At 36.3% G+C, this 18,367-nt stretch overlaps 1 protein-coding gene across 6 annotated transcripts in view; it reads right to left on the reverse strand.

Annotated features, from left to right (window-relative positions):
• CWF19L2 (CWF19 like cell cycle control factor 2) overlaps positions 1 to 18,367 on the reverse strand; it is a 200,743-nt gene that overhangs the window by 154,055 nt on the left and 28,321 nt on the right. For all 6 annotated transcript variants that reach the window (XM_032360568.1, XM_032360569.1, XM_032360566.1 and 3 more), the window contains 3 exons: positions 17,174 to 17,267; positions 10,054 to 10,169; positions 1,551 to 2,203 (listed from right to left, as the gene is read on the reverse strand). In XM_032360568.1, coding sequence (XP_032216459.1) covers positions 1,551 to 2,203; positions 10,054 to 10,169; positions 17,174 to 17,267 — 863 coding nt within the window. The remainder of the gene's footprint in view (positions 1 to 1,550; positions 2,204 to 10,053; positions 10,170 to 17,173; positions 17,268 to 18,367) is intronic.

Raw genomic sequence — 18,367 nt, forward strand, 5'->3', positions numbered from 1 at the left:
AATTACCTAATTACATATATATATATGTAAATATATATATATATCTCTTCTAGTGAGTGCCTATATTATAGTAGCTCTACAGGAAACTTACAACTTAAATACAACCTACAAATATGGAACTAGATGAAATACTGACTGTAAGACTATTTCTCATACAGCTACAGTCACAGAAGTCAAGATGTGCAGAGTGCCCAAATGTTGGGACAACCCTGACGATAAAAGAAATTAAGAGCCTCATCCTACCAACAGGTGGCAACAAGAAATAGTCTACCTTTCAGAATACCTGGAGTAAAGCCTGGGCAATTACATATGTAAACAGTCTTAGACATTCTCTAATCCCTGTCATGTTTATCCAGTCAATACAACTAGATCTCTCCTTTGGTTTCCTGGGAACAAAGCCCTGACTTGAACCAGAGCCCATGTGAGAGGAGCTCCCATCACTCAGTGTAGGTTTTGCCAACTTCCTGCCACTGAAAGCTATACACGGTGCTTTATAATCCACGGCATCAGATGGAATTGTTAACAGAAACAATTTACCAGACTCATGACCCCAAACTATAATGCTGATACCTATTACTGCCACTACTGAATTCTATTATTTCCTAAAACCTCTTCCTTTAGCGTCCCATTCATTTGGTGTTATTTTTAAACATATTTTGATGATCATTCTAGTATAAGTTGATCATTATTCTTTGAACTCTTATTTTCCATTTATGGCTATCTCCAATAAGACCAGCTCCATAGCTAAATCAATTTTTCCTATGTTTGATCCCACTCAACCTCCTGCTCTACTGACCCAGCCCGTAGGTAAGATGAACAGGTTCAAGGTAACACCAATCAATATCACCTATTTTCCTAATTACCACAAATAAAACCACTACCATATCCATATCTTCCTTTTAAAATGCTAACATCTTCAAAACCTGTCAACTGTTAAAAGGGGATTATTTCTTTCTCTGAAAAAGAATCACCATAATTCATGCTTCCCCCTTCCCCGCAGGATCCTTCATATAGCCTATTCACTTTATACATGCACTACGGCAGCATATTTTCCTTCAACCTCCCAGACCTCCACTCGGCATGCAATATTTACAATTAAGATTACACCTAACAATGGAGCGATTTCCTCTGAAAGCAATATGGTAGCAGTAACACAGTCTACCAAAATACTTCCTGTAGCATATCCATTTAAAGGGATTATGAACTCCATTTTTTAGATTGCAAAAAGGCAACAAATTTTGAGCTAACATAGCTACCAAACACTTCTTCCATTTGTTAAATAAAACTGAAATGCAATGCAACCCATAAAACAAAGCTACTGATTTGTTAAATGTGCATATTTTATCTCAACCACAAAACTTAAGAAACAGAACATAACTCATATAAACTTAATAGCTGATACTCTGTAAATACAGCTCATTTCTTCAAATCCTTTGCAATTTACTATTCATTCATCAGTTTAAAAAACAAATGACATTCCCTACTTGTAATCTCTGTCAAATAAATAAATAAAATCTTTAAAAAAAAAAAAAAAACAAATGACAAAATACCTGGCAAATGGAGACCTCGTGTCCCGCAGATGCTCTTTCTTCACAGAGTCATCTCTCAGGCTTTCATCTGGTGATTTTTCTTTCATGTCTTCTGAAATGTGCCCACAGTCCACATCGCCCCTAGTTTCTAATGGTCTTGCATATGAACATTTCCTGTCTCCTGCTCTTCCATCTGACCGGCTCCATGATGAAGAACTTTCTTCACTGTTGTCCGTGGGTTTTTGAAAACCACGACGCACAGAATCCTGAGCAACCAGTGCTGCAGAGGAACTAGAAGGTTCAAAATTTCTGTTCTTGCTATGAAATGAGAGTTCTTCATCATCAGAGGGTCTTAAAAATTTAGGTTTCAAATTTTGCAGAGAAGAAAACTCTTGATTTTGCCTTGGTTTGGATTGTCTTCTACAGGTTTCAAACCTATTATCTTTTTCACCACCACTAGACTTACCTTTATTGGTGTCGTCTGCAATATCTGTTGAACTATATCTATCCCTTAAATTTTTATTATATTTTACCAAGTCTGATTTTCTAGTTTCTTGACTACTTTGTGCTTTATCTGAGTATGTTGGTTTCCTCCACCGTTCTCGTTTACAATCTTCTTTTGTGGATGCAGTTTTTTCAGCTTCTTCTAATTTCGACTGAAATATTTCCATTGACTACAAAGGAGAGAAATTAAACAAGATATATAAAATTTAAAAAGGCTCAATGACTTGTACCCCCATATGCCAATGTACCATGATATACTGTCATGTGGCACAATAAAGAAAAACCCAACAAAGGAGAGAAGAAAAGACCCATACAATCATCATAACTGATAAGGGCTTAACTGTGCCTACTCCCGATTCGTATGTTGAAGTCTTAACCCCTAGTACTCAGAACATGACTGAGTACTAACCCCTCGTACTCAGAGCATTTAGAGTCAGGCACTTGAAAGACGTGATTAAGTTAAAAGTTCAGGTGGGCCCTAATTCAGCCTGATGGATATCCTTAAAAGAAGAAGAAATTTGGAAATACAAAGACATAGAATGGATAAGCACACAAGGAGAAAATCCAAATGAGAGACACATCTAGAAGGCAGCCATTTACAGGCCATAAAGAGAGGCCCCAGAAGAAACCAAACATTGTAATGCTCTGATCTTGGACTTCAACTCTCCTGGACTGTGAGAAAATAGATTTCCGTGGTTTAAGCCACCTAGCCTATGAACTTCGTTATGGCAGTCCTAGCAAACTAAATATACTACCCTAAAACAAATGCTTTAAAATATGTGATTAATCAACAAAAAATTGCCAAATAATGAAAAATATCTGGTAAGTCAAAAGAAAATCCACTATCCCAAAGGCCCAGCACTAAAACAAAATATAATACAGAAAACGGTGAAGACATCATTTCTAAAAAATTAATTCCTACTGTCATTCAAAAGGCTGCTACAACTTATGCTAAAACATAACAGACTCTCATGAAAAACAAGAGTTCAAGAACCAGAAAAACCTATAAATGAAAACTGTGTGTCCAAAACATGCAGATATATTGAATCCAATACTAGTTGATTCAACACTAGCCTGGGAATTCACTCTACTTAGGAAAAGATGGTAAGTAGATATAATAAGAAAAAAAAGACACAAGGACAATTAATTCTATACATTCTAATATGCACATTTGAATATTACCAAAAAGAAAGAGCAAAGAAAGAAGCAAGCATTAATAAAATAATGATAGTAATAATAATAATATAAGAAAATTTGTCTAGCTAATTTTCCAGGTATCATCTGGTAGCCTTAGGAGAGGGGAGAAAATGAAGCATATTAAGACTCATACATAAAAAATCCTAATTCCTAGGGTGCCCAGGTGGCTCATAAGCTCTTGGTTTCAGCTCAGGTCACAATCTCATGGGTTGTGACATCAAGCCCCAAGCAAGTCTCTGTGCTCATGGTAGAGTCTGCTTGAAAACTCTCTCCTTCAGCCCGCACCCCCCCCCAATTCATGTGCATGCACTCTCTCACTCTCTCTCTAAAATAAATAAATCTTTACAAAAAAAAACCTAATTCTTGAGTCTCAAAATCCATACATGCACACAAAAAAATTATTCACAAATATTAAATCAGAGAAGGCGGTAGTAAGCATGAGATGTAAACAGATGGAAGTAGGCAAATAACACATTACCTACGAAGTAAAGGTAAAACTGTTGGGGCACCTGGATGGCTCAGTCACTTGAGCATCTGACTTTTGATTTCAGCTCAGGGCATAATGTGAGATTGAGATCATGAGATTGAGCTCCATGTCAGAGTCCACATTCAGTGCCTACACTTCTCTCTCCCTCTGCCCCACCCCTCCACTTTTGCCCTCTTCCTCTCCCCCACCCAAAAAAGTAAAACTGTTATCAATTCTTTATCTCTATTACTAAACACTATAAGCTATAAGATAATGGAGTAATGATTAAATTATGAAAGAAAAAGACAAGGCAATAATTCTATACAGAATTCAATTCACAGTCAAACTATCCTTCACCTGGCAAGGACAAAAGAAAGTCATGTTCAAAAATATAAGGAATCAGAAAGCATACCATTTACTAAGTAGGTGCAGAGGAAATCACTCAAGATCATTAAGCCAAACCATAAGGGAAGTAGGGCACAGATGGTTGAAAAAAGGAAGGAACACTAAAAACCAAATGGCAAATGTAATAGTTAAGTCTAAATAATTGTTCTTGTAGCTGAGAATTGTCAAGAGTAAGATGCATTTCTTTAAAATGTATTATAAACTGGAATTAAAATTTCAAATTATTTAATTCAAGGAAGCAAGTAAAAATGTAAATACAGTGGTCCAAAACCTTCAGGATACAGCAAAAGCAGTCTTAAGAGGGAAGTATAGAATAGCAATACAGGCCTACCTGAAAATGCAAGAAAAATCTCAAGTAAACAACCTAAAGGAGCTAGAAAAAATACAAAAAAAAAAAAAAAAAAAGCAAAGGGAAGAAAATAATAAAGATTAGAGTATAAATAAATGATGTAGAAACAAACAAATAAAACAAAACAAAAAAACCCAGAAAGATCAATGAAACCAGGGGCTGGTTCTTTGAAAAAATTAATAAAATTGATAAATCTCTAGCCAAACTTAACAAAAAGAAAAGAGAAAGGATCCAAATAAATAAAATCACAAATAAGATAGGAGAAATAACAACTAACATCACAGAAATACAAACAGTCACAGAAATATATCACAGAAATACAAACAATACAAAATACAAACAATTATGAAAAGCTATATGCCAAAAAACTGGACAACCTGGTAGAAATGGATAAATTCCTAGAAACATAAACTACTAAAACTGAAACAGGAAGAGATAAAAAACTTGAACAGATGGGATAACCAGCAAAGAAACTGAATCAGTAATCAAAAAGATGGCTTCATGAACAAATTCTATCAAACATTTAAGGAAAACTTAATACCTATTCTTAAACTATTCCAAAAAAATAGAAATAGAAGAAGAAAAACTTCCAAATTCAGTCTATTAGGCCACATTCCAAATACCCAAACCAGATAAAGACATAACTAAAAAAGAGAATATACAGGCCAATATCCCTGATGAACACAGATGCAAAATTCTCAAAAACAAACAAAACAAAACAAAAACCCAACAAACTGAATCCAACCATACATTTTAAAAAATCATTTCATCAATCAAGTAGAATTTATTCCTGGGTTGCAAGGGTGGTTCAATATTCACAAATCAATCAACAGGATACGATCATTCCATTAAAGGCAGAAAACGCATAACCAAGTACAACATCCATTCATAAGAAAAACCCTCAACAAAGCAGGATTGGAAGGGACAAACCTCAACATAATAAAGAAAGGCAAAAAACGCATAACCAAGTACAACATCCATTCATAAGAAAAACCCTCAACAAAGCAGGATTGGAAGGGACAAACCTCAACATAATAAAGGCCATACATGTAAAACCCACAACTAATATCATCTTACATAGGGAAAATCTGAGAGCTTTTCCTCTATAGCCAGCAGCAAGAAAAAGATGTCCACTCTCACCACTTTTATTCAACATAATACTGGAACTCTTAGCCACAGCAGTCAGACAAGAAAAAGAAATAAAAAGTATCCAAAAATCAGCAAGGAAGAAATAAAAATTTCCCTATTTGCAGAGGACATGATACCATTATCTAGAAAACCAGAAAGACCAAAAGAACAACAAAACTGCTAAAACTGATAAACGAGTTCAGTAAAGTTGCAGGAAACAAAATCATTGCGCAGAAATCTGCTGCATTTCTATACACCATTAATGAAGCAGCTGAAAGAGAAATTAAGGAATCAATCCCTTTCACAATAGCACAAAAAGGAATAAGATACCTATGAATAAACCTAACCAAAGAGATGAAAAGACCTGTACTCTATAAACTACAAAACACTAATGAAAGAAATTGAAGACAACACAAAGGAATGGAAAGACATTCCATGTTCATGGATTGGAAGAACACGTACTATTAAAATGTCTATACTACCCAACACAATTTATACATTAAATGCAATCCCTATCAAAACACCAACAGCATTTTTCACAGAGCTAGAACAAACAATCCTAAAATTTGTATGGAACCACAAAAGATCACAAACAGCCAAAGAAAACTGGAGGCATCATAATTCTGGACTTCAAATTATATTACAAAGCCGCAAGACAGTATGGTGCTGACACAAAGAGAGGCACAATAGATCAATGAAACAGAACAGAAAACCCAGAAATGAACCCACAATTATATGGTCAATTAATTTTCAACAAATTGGGAATGAATATCCAATGGGAAAAGAATTCTTTTCAATAAACAGTGTTGAGAAAATTGGAGAGCCACATGCAGAAGAATGAAACTGGACCATCTTCTTACACCATACACAAAAATAAATTCAAAATGGATTAAAGACCTAACACCATAAAAATCCTAGAAGAGACCATAGGCAGTAACTTTTTTGACACTGGCTGTAGTAACTTCTTTCTAGATATCTCTTCTGAGGAAAGGGAAACAAAAGCAAAAACAAACTATTGGGACTACAATCAAAATAAAAAGCTTTTGCACAACGAAGGAAACATTCAACAAAACTAAAAGGCAACCTACGGAATGGAAGAAGTTATCTGCAAATGACATATGTGATAAAGAGTTAGTATCTAAAATATATAAAGAACTTATTAAACTCAACACCCAAAAAATGGATAGTCCAATAGGACTATAGGCAGAAGACATGAATAGACATTTTTCCAAAAAAGATATATAGATGGCCAAAAGACACATGAAAGATGCTCAATACCACTCACCACCAGGGAAATAAATATGTGTGTGTGTATCTATATACATATACACACATACATGTGTTGTGTGTATATAGATACACACACATATACACGTGTGTGTGTGGGTGGGTGGGTGGTGGAATATTACTCGGCCATCAAAAAGAATGAAATCCTGCCATTTACAATGACATGAATGGAGCTAGAGAGTATTATGAAGTGAAACAGATCAGTCAAAGAAAGACAAATACCATATGATTTCACTCATATGTGGAATTTAAGAAACAAAACAAATGAGCAAAGGAAGGAAAACAGAGATGGAGAGGCAAAGTAAGAAACAGACTCTTAACTACAGAGAATACATCGATGGTGACCAGAGAGGATGTGTGTATGGGGAATGGGGGACACGGGTAATGGGGATGAAGGAGCACACTTCTTGGGATGAGCACCAAGTAATGTATGCAAGTGCTGAATCACTCTATTGTAACTTGAAACATATTACACTGTATGTTAACTAACTGGAAATTAAAGAAAAAATTTAAAAAAAAAATTTTTTTAATTTTTCAAATTATTTCAACACACTGGAAGTTATTATCTTAGCCTAGGCAGAGATAATCCCCACATCGGGCTCTTTGCTCAGCAGGGAGCCTGCTTCCCCTCTCTCTCTGCCTGCCTCTCTGCCTACTTGTGATCTCTGTCTGTCAAATAAATAAATAAAATCTTAAAAAAAAATAAGTAAAAGAAAAAAATCAAATCAACCTCAAAGGATCAAAAAAGTTATTACATTTCTAATGTAAAAATAAAAGCAAAAAACAAGAGAGAACCCCTGACTAAACTCTGAATGGAAGAATACTTGCTAAAGATGATAATCTTCATCTGAAATGCACTGACAGCATTTTAAGTGGAAAAACAAGAAAACTAGCTTCCAGTGCTTTTATCAAGGTTCTAAGATTCTATTTCAAGAGGACAAATAAGATCTAATATTATAATACCGAGGGCAAAAAAGCAAAAGTAATCATTTGTATATAACTATCTTCCCAGGATGACCTAATGAAAAAATTAAATTTAATGACATGAGTTTAGAAAATTGGCATGTTAGCACCAACAGAAAGCCCAAGAACATAAAGGAAAAAAGATTCAATACACAAATGGAAGAAAATTTTTTTAAACCTTAAGGACCACGCATAACAACTACACAGAGAAATTTACTGAAAAGCATAAATTAAACTTGAATAGAGAAATATCCAGTATTTTAGGATGAGATAACTCAACATTATAAAGATATTAATCATACCTGATTTACCAATATATTTAGTTAAATTTAAATCAAAATTCCAAAAAAGATCTGTAACTTATGATGAATTCTGGGAAAATGTTTGTTTCTGCTGAGCCTGGACTAATCAAAATGATTCTAGATTTAACAACAAAGAAATATAAGAATGAAAAGCTAATTTTTTAGTGACTAAAAAAAAAGACTTACCCTGCCACATAGTAGGTGTTCACTACTTACCTACTATCTGCAAGAGTTACTGAAAACTACAATAATTGTAAGAGTACTACACTAATTCCACAAACAACAGAAAAATCAATGGAACAGATTTGAGAGTAGAAGAACAGACTTATTTTATAACAATAATAAATTTATAATAAATGTGTCATTTCAAATCAGTGGGAAAAGATTAATTTAGTCAATATACTATAACAGTCTTTAGGCAAGTTAGAAGCCTATTCACAACATACACAAATATAAATTCCAGGAAGATTAAAGATATGCATAAAAATAAAACTGAGCCAGTACTCAAAGTAAATACAGACATACATTATTATGATTTTGGGGTGAAGGAGGTTTTACAATGAACTACAGGAAGAATATTTAGTTATGAAAGGAAAACCTGATGGACTTTGTTAGGTAACAATATTCAAAACTTACCCATAGCAAATACACAAAGGAAAAATGAAAAATGTGGAAGGGAAAACAAAGGAAAAATGAAAAAAAGATAAAACTATGAAACTAAGAGAAAACTGTGAAGACTAATTAAAAGATCTTAAAGAAACCAATGTCCCAAAAGAAAAATGGGAAATACTGCCAACAATCAGTTCACTTAAAAATATAAATGGCCATGGGGCGCCTGGGCGGCTCAGTGGGTTAAGGCCGCTGCCTTCGGCTCAGGTCATGATCCCAGGGTCTTGGTATCGAGCCCCGCATCAGGCTCTCTACTCAACAGGGAGCCTGCTTCCCCCTCTCTCTCTCTGCCTGCCTCTCTGCCTACTTGTGATCTCTGTCTGTCAGATAAATAAATAAAATCTTAAAATAAATAAATAAATATATATATATATATATATATATATATATATTTAAAAAATGGCCAAAAATATATGAAAAAATACCAATTCACTAGAAAACAAATGTATAAAAAGCAATGAAAAAAATCTGTTTATCAAACACGGTAGCAGACTGTAAGGAAAGATAATCCTACTGTTGAAAACCATGTGACAGAAAAGTCATTGTAATGAAAATATAACTTGTTAATCTTTCTGTAGAGAAATTCAGCAATATATATTTCACTTCAAGTGTCTATATCCTTCAACAATTTTGTTTTTAGTAATTCATCTTAACAAAAACATCTGGGCATCTCTGGGGGAGCTCGTTCTAAAGTGTCATGTAAAATATCATGGTTCCATTGTTTTAAAAGTGTGCATGTATGTGTGGGTGTGTGTATATATATTTAAATATATGTTGTAAAACATATATTTTTATATATTAAATATATATGTTACAAAATATTTATTTAAAAATATATTTTTAATAAACCTGTTATATTGGAAAACTCCGGATATTGGAAAACTCTGGAATATAACATCTCTGGAATAAACCAAAACTCTAAAATATATCAAAATTCCAACATTGGTTATCTCAAGAGGTATGCCACGGAGGATTTCCTGCATTATTTAAATTTTCTCACAATGAGAAAATGTTATTTTTACATTAAACACACACACTTAAATTGTACATACTTAAGTTTTATATTTATCATGTCAATAAAAATATGCTACAAAAGTTTATATGATTAAAAAAAGGTAGAAGATGGCTTCAGCAGATGAAAGAAATTTAACATCCATTTAATTCAAAAGAGCACAAATCACTGACAGAGTTAAAGACACTTACGTCTCATTGAAGTGTAAATATAATACCTATCTCATTGATACCAGTACTCACCCCGTATCTTTCAGCCACAACATCTTCAAAATTTCTATTCTGCTTCTCAGCTTGTTCCTTCATTCTTTGGTAAGACTTCCTGAGCCAGCTTAGTCCACCATCTTCTACTACTGAAACTAAATCCCAATATTAAATGTCAGTCATACTTTTCATGTGGTTATAACAGAATCAATATTTATTGCTTCTATAATAATTTCTAAAATATAAATTAGATATTTTTCCCAGAACATATAAGAATCATAAGGGCATTTAAAACTCAACATATTAAAAAAGTAAAATAAAATAAAATTCAACATGTTATTTATTGTTTTTGTTTTTTTAAAAAGATTTATTTGAGAGAGAGAGAGAGGACAAACAGGAGGGACAGAGAAAGAGGGAGGAGAGAATCTCAAGCAGCCTCCATGCTAAGCGCAGAGCCCAACGCAGGGCTCCATCTCACGATCCTGAGATCACGACCTAAGCCAAAACCAAGAACTGGATGCTTAATTGACTGCACTGCCCAGGTGCAGTGCCCTCAACTTATTATGTATAAACCTATTATGCAAGGTACAGATTTTAAGGACTGAGGAAGGCAAAACTGAAGCTATCCTCAAAAAAACTGCAATCTAGGAGCTGGAGTGTAAGAATATGTAAGTAGTAACAATAAGGATAATATGTAACAAAAAAAAATTTTTTAAGTGTAAGTAATGATAGAAAAAATGAGAGCAATGAATTATTTCTAAATGGGAGGTCAGGGAACAATTTACAGATCAGGCTTAAAACAATGACTGGGACTTCTATAAACAAAGATAAGAATAGGCAGAGCATTCCCAGAAATAAAGAATAAAAGTACACACATAGCAGGGAAAAAGCTACCTCAGATACAGCACGAAGAACAAATAAGGAAGTTACAGATGGTAATACTGAAATGTGTATCAAAACAATCTGAGGGTTTTGAAGGAGCGGGGGGGGGGGGGGGGGGGGGGGGAGGTCGGGGGAACCAGGTGGTGGGTACTAGAGAGGGCATGGATTGCATGGAGCACTGGGTGTGGTGCAAAACCAATGAATACTGTTATGCTGAAAAGAAATAAAAAAAAAAACAAATTATTCTATGCAGTCATGATCCCCAACTATGAAAATCTGAATGCCTTCAACAAACTTTATTAAGCGCTTGTATTTCCATCTACACACATCACATTTTCAATATGCATAAAGAAATCTAATCAATTACTTAAGTCAAAACTTTGTTCCTGATTTTCCCTGTACAAAAATAGGATTGCTTTTTGGGCGCCTGGGTGGCTCAGTGGTTAAAGCCTCTGCCTTCGGCTCAGGTCATGATCTCAGAGTCCAGGGATCGAGTACCGCATGGGGCTCTCTGCTCAGCAGGGAGCCTGCCTCCTCCTCCTGTCTCTCTCTGCCTGCCTCTCTGCCTACTTGTGATCTCTATCAAATAAATTAAAAAAAAAAATCTTAAAAAAAAAAAATAGGATTGCTTTGGATCACTCCAGTTCTAAAATCAACAAAAACACACACAGACCACAAAAGACATGTGTAAGAATCTTCATAGTGGAAAAGTCTGCAGTAACACCAACTTAGAAAAGCTTAGGTGTTCACCATCAGTAAAACGGATATATAGCATGAATTATGATATATTCCTAAAACAGGCTATTATACAGCAATGAAAACCAATGACTGCACCTATACATAACAACGTGGATGCATCTGAAAATGTGACCAGAAGCAGCAGGAACCAAAAAGGGAGCAGAGAGTACTTACTATCTGATTCCAGGAAAAACTGACTCTGGTGCTAGAAACCAGAATAGTGGTCAGCCTTCTGACAAGAGCACAGTTGACTAGAAGGGTCACAGGGAGCTTTTTGGAATGCTAATAATACTGTGTTTCTTAAAAAGTATGCTGATGATACAGATATTCACTTTGGGAAAATGATCAGTCTGTACAGTGAATGATTTCTACACTTTTTTGCATGTGTTAAATTTTAATAAAAAGTTTAAAGAAAAAAAAGATTTTCATTCCTCTAATTCCAGTCTCACTCAAATCTCAAAAATTTGTCTATGCTAAGCATTCAGAATCTTCTAAGATAATGGGTCTTTCTTTAGGTCTAAAATACTTTGTACTTCAAAACCTAGATCTCTAGGGGCGCCTGGGTGGCTCAGTAAAGCCTCTGCCTTCAGCTCAGGTCATGGTCTCAGGGTCCTGGGATCTAGCTCAGCAATGGGCTTTCTGCTCAGCAGGGAGCCCTGGTTCCTCCTCTCTCTCTGCCCACTTGTGATCTCTGTCTGTCAAATAAATAAGTGAAATCTTTAAAAAAAAAAAAAAAAAAAACCTAGATCTCTAGTTAACTCAATGATTCACTTTTCTTTCAAGTTTATTTTGCTCTTGCTATCTTTTTATTTTATCTAGTCTTTGAGTTCAAATTTAACAAGGCAATTAGTGAAGGAAGCTAGTTTAAATCCTCAATTTATACAAAGAGAAGCCCACTGTCACTAATACCTATGTTAATGTCCCAGCTACATAAGTTCGGAGTTATCTAGAAACTGTTAAGATACTGATGGGCAGAGTGAAGATTTCCTGCACAATCACCAATATATTAACACAGTTCAGAGAAAAATCACCAATATATTAACATAGTTCAGAGAAAAAAAAAAATCTCAGAGAAATAGGAAGACTTTTACTCTTATGTTAACATTTATCAAGGAAATCAAACAATAAAAATATTCAGTGAATTCAATTATGAGTAAAATCCACAGTCTTTGGAACATATTTTTAGTTGATTATATGTTCTATTTCAATAGTCTTATTAATCTTATCATTAGAAATACAATAATAAAATATTTTTAACAGGAAAATCATCAGATATTTTAAAAGCTAATAAAATACAATTTACAGCACCATTCACCATGAAATTCACTCTAACAAATATTTAGCAAATACTTACTATGAATATGAAAACATGCTGAATATAAAAGGAAGTAAAAACATGAATAAAACATAGTCCAGTGCACATGGTGCCGCCATGCCAGGCTCCGGGACCAGCTGCATTCGCGGTTTGGGAAGCTCCCTTTCTAGCACTTACAACCACCTTTGATTCTGTACATCCCGTGGGATTCCCACTGGTCTCCACTGGTATTCTACCCGGGCTGCCCTGACTGCCTCCAGAGGTCACTTCTGCCTTTCCGTGGCAAAATGGTGTGCTAACTCTTAAAAACCAAAGCCACAGTAAACACATGTGGGATGGATAGTCATCGTCTCTCAGGAAAGGTTGCAGAGCCAAAGGAAAAGATCAGGTTGATGCTTACTTGCTGAAATTCACAAAGGAAGATTCTGAAGGGTAGAAAACAGATCGAAAAGCAAAGCTTCTGTAGCAGGGTCCAGCCCTACTGCCAGCTGCAACAGCAGCGGCCATGTCCTCGGTCCTCAAGTGAGATCACCTTCAGGAATGGATGGGAGATGGCATTTACTCATTTACTCTACCTCTGAGCTGATTTTCTAAACGACCTGGGAAGCTATTTCCAGACAACGTGAAACTAAGGAGCCTTCTGTCCAGGTTTTAGAGCTATTTGCCTCAAAACCCTGTTGTAGTTTGTCAATTTCATAAGCACTTATTTCTGAAAACATCTTTTACTGTAAATTTAGGTTAAGAGGCAATATCCCGTGAATGCTCTGATATTAAGACGCACGGCTGTTATGAAAATACAAGAGCATTTAATGTTGCCTACTATTATTCCCACATGGAGCAAGTGTTAGGCGAAGACTGAGAAACAATCCTTTTCTTACATAAAATACAGGTGCATACATGTTCTGTAGACAATATTCAGAAACTGAATGGGATCGCATACAATTTATCTTTCTTTTTTCATTTCTAAATTGGGCTTAACCAGGTAATAATGAAAGGATGATAAAACATCAAACATTCATCAAAATGCTGGTTTTTCATATTTTGCTTTACCCCATACTTTCGTTCAGTAGCTTATCATATTATTTACTTAATAAAGGTATTGTACTAGCTGCTGGGGATAAAAGGTAAGCAGCAACAGCCACTCTCTACCTGCCCAGAGCATATCATCTCATTAGAGATGGGTGTTTCAATAACCATGGAAATAAATGTGCAATCACTACTGGAAGCCAAGGGACAGAGCTACCAGCACATGCAGCAGCTCACAACCCTGGTCTGGGGGTCAGAAAAGGCCCCTCCGAGGAAGCTCATTCTGAAAGACAAGTAGGAGTTAGCTAGGTAATGGAGGGGAACCTGTGCAAAGGCCCTGTGAGCCCTGTAAACAAAGGCCTGCAAGAAGAGCACCAGCCGCCAGAGATCAGAGCGGCCAGGGCTGCCTGGCCTCCTGAAGGCTATTTGTTTTTATCCCAAGAACCATGGGATGCCGTTGAAGAATTTTAGAGGAGGAGGCCTCTGACAGCACTGGTCTTACTTTCTGAGAACCTCATTATGGTTGTCTTGTGGAGGATGGGTTAGAGGGGCAGCAAGCAGACTGCAGAGGGGCTGGAAAGGGCAGAATCAAGAGATGACATGGCCCAGGGTGGTACGCAGAAAAGGGGACTTGGTTCAGATGCGGCTACAGACGTTTTTTGTTCTTTTCATTCTTTCCATTTAATGCTGCATAAAAGATATTTCCCATTAAAACTATTTTAAGCAAGAAAATTCTGATTTGCTTTACGCTTTTGAGTTTCAAAATCTGCTTCCATAAGCAAGGGTGAGACCTCTGGCAGCAAAGAGTAACAGAAAAACTCTTATTCTCTATCTCTAAAGAATGAGGCTTAATAAGCTAATACTATATTGAACCATCCTGGGGGCTTTAGTCGGGGTATGTCCTTATGCAGCTATTTTCCTTAACCTCTGGATGTGCCAATTTGGCAGAAAATTAAATGCTTGAACTTGACATCAAATTAAGCTGGCTGGCTTTAAATAGATTTTTTCAAATACAAATTACATGCTCACTCTGGAAAAAAATCTGACATAGATGTATGACAACATAAAGGGTGAAAGTACACTTTGCTTTGCATCTTTGAGAGGCACAGAAGAGTGTGCTGGGAAGGAAGCAGGCTCTGGGGCCAAACTCTTTGGATTCAAATGCTGGTTTGGATACTTGCTAACCATGAACTTGAAGAATTTACTTCAACTCTTCTTGTAAAATAGAAATTAAAAAAAAAAAATAGAGCTAGAACTCAACTCCAGAGAACACACTAATGAAGGCCAGAAGGAGGGTGCGGGGGGGATGGGGATGGAGGAGGGACCTGCCGCGGCGAGCACCCGGCGCTGTGTGGAAGTGTTGAATCACTAACTTGTACACCTTTAACTGAGACTACACTATGTTAACTAACTGGAATGTAAATAAAAATGTTTAAAAAATCAAGTTAACAACTCAGAGAGGTCAAGCAACTTTCCCAAAATCACAAAGCTACTAAGTGGAAATGCCAAAAATACTAAGCCCAAGTAGCCTAAATCCAAATTCTGAGTCCTTAACACTACCACTATGTCACCTCTCCAGAGCTCCTTCATACTCAAGTGGTACCACTGTCAGGGGCCTAACCAGCTCAGCCCTACCACAGGTCCACACAGAATGACTACACTATCCACATATGCAGTCCAGCCTGCAGATCATTTAAAACTTAATGTCAACTCTGGGATCTAAACCTCTGACAGACGGGCCCTGTCATTCTTCCTCCTTCTAAATAAGAGTAATAATGGGAAAGGGAGGTGGTGAAGGGGAAAAGAAAAAAGGCTCTCTAAAAGCTTTTTATTAGATCATTTTTCTTGTCAGATCTGAGATGATGCTGTTTCCCCCAGTTGAAAGATACTACCTATAGTACAACACTGAGTCTTCCACATTCAAGAAGCCAAGAACCTACTGGCTGCAAACACCCAAAGGTTCAGTTGGTCAATTCTAAGTGTTCCCCACAGGTTAATTTACTAACTGTCCTCTGACAACAATGGTAGCAAAACCCTGGATCAAAAAATCAGCTCAACATAGTAATGGTTCAGTGAGCTACCCTACTGCCCTAAACTTATGCTTTCAAATTACCAAAAAAAAGTATCTCAAAGAGATTCTTGTGTGACTACAGTTACTATGTTACAACCCAGCAGAGACATTTCTATCTATGCTGAAAGGCAATAAAGAAAATGCTGCAATTACTAAGAGCACCCAAAACTGCTAAAGAAAAATTATAAACAAACTTACAGGGTGGCTTTAGAAACATCTCCACATCTTTTTGTGTAAAACACAAAAAGAATATCTATGAATGGCCAAAATAAAAATAAAGAATACAACAAAAAGCATGAGAATCTTCTGATAAACCACTGAAAGGAAAAGACAGCCCCATACTGGACACTGCTACTATCTCTGCACCACGTTAGCTATAGTTAAATAAACTCTTCACGGACTCGTCATTGAAACATGTAACTGGCATATAAATATTTTTTAAATTATGGTATCAAGTGTGATTATGTGACACTTAAGTATTTTATCTCCATCTGCTGGAATAACACCATCCTAAAGTAAATAACAAATTCTATGAATGCTGGCAAAGTAGGAGTTTCTGAAGATATGAAATCACATGTTAAATATTTATGCATTATTTTCATTAAATCTCAGACTTATGATTTTTCACATTTTGTTATAGAATTTGTAACAAACCAAAGCATTATTATATTCTCACAGAATCATACTTTGTATTAATCCATCCAAAACAGAAACTCAAATATGGAAGCATTATCAAGCACAAAATATATACAGTTAATCAATTTGTTCCCAAACATATATAGTTAAAATAATCCTCCCAGGTACTAAATTTAAATAAGGCCTCAAAAGACTGCACATATTTTATCTGCGTCATCATTATGTTATCTGAACCTTTAGTAATAATCCACAGACACTCATAACGTGAAACTGTATGGATTCCACATCAGATAATCAATAGACTTACAGTTGTTTGGCAAATACAGAAACAAACACAGAGAATTCTGGACATAATCAAAACTACAGCACCAAGAAGAAATCATTAATATTTGAATAACCAAATCTTGCCAGTCTACTAACTTTGGTCATTTCCTGAGGAATACCAAGTTATAAGACATGCTTATCTGGCTGCAACCAAAATCCGGAGATACCTTTGGTAATTGATGACATCTTACAGTCTTCTGGGGGAAGACCTGTCCCGCCATCTTTCCAGTATGGATTCAATTCTCTCTCCAGCAGTTTGGACTAGAACGAAACATTTTCAGAGATCACAGTTTAAAAGTAAGCTCACCATAAAATCCGTTAATAAATAATACATCTGAGACTCAGTTAACAATTGTAACCTTGGACAAATATTTTAAACACTCCTAAGAGACGCTCTTCCGCAACTTGAAAAAAATAACATCTAAATTAACATTGACGCCTACTATGAGCCAGAAATGCTCTCGATGCAGAAGACCTAATGAACAGTCAATATGCCTAACTCAGCTCTTGCTAGTTTATGAAATAGTGAGGAACAGGGACAACAAACAAGTAACTGACAAGGGCTCAGAGGAGGAAGTGTGGAGTGCTAAAGCCACACACAATTTAACCCCCTCTCACACTGACGGATCAGGGACCTCCTAGAGGAAGTAACACGTGCAGCCTTGGACCTAAAGAGGAGCTGGAGTCAGCCAAATTCTCTTTTGTGAGGGAAGAAGGCACAGAAATGCTCCAGAGAGAATGAATAACAGCATGTTTGGAAAAACCCAGGAGGAAACAGAAAGCTTTCAAGGAATTTAAGATTATCCAGACTGTCCTAAAACCTAGATGTATGAGTGAGTAGTCATAAGAGATGAGGTTGTAGAATCATCAGGGATGAGGGCCAAGTGCTGCTGGGGTTTCATGCTGGGGCAATGGTAAATCATGAAAGTGACTGGCTCTGAACTACACGAAGAATAAGTGGACTCAGAGTGGAGGAAAGAAAGAAGACAAGCAAGATCAGAGGCAGAAATCTGCTCAGACTGAAAGAGCTGATGGCAGCCTTATCACGAGTCGAGTGCCTCCTGTGTCCCAGGCACTGGGCCAGGCACTGCAGCTCGAAGGTGTAAGCCAGGCGGTCTTCCCATCAGAGGAAAGGCGGTCTGCAGCCAGGAGAAAGACAATGGAGCAAGTCCAAAACAGCTGAGTGCTATGGCAAAGCACGCTAGAGAGCCACAGACTGGGGCACCTGCCTTGACCTTAGAAGTCAGAAAATGCTTTTTAAAACTAATACAGCAAATAGATAGAGAAGACTGAAGAGAGTTAAACATTATTTTCTCGTACTATGTATCAACCCTACCACTGGAAACAAAAATGGTGGATAG

The sequence above is a fragment of the Mustela erminea genome, chromosome 9, assembly GCF_009829155.1.
Source record: "Mustela erminea isolate mMusErm1 chromosome 9, mMusErm1.Pri, whole genome shotgun sequence".
NCBI classification, from domain to species: Eukaryota; Metazoa; Chordata; class Mammalia; order Carnivora; family Mustelidae; genus Mustela; species Mustela erminea.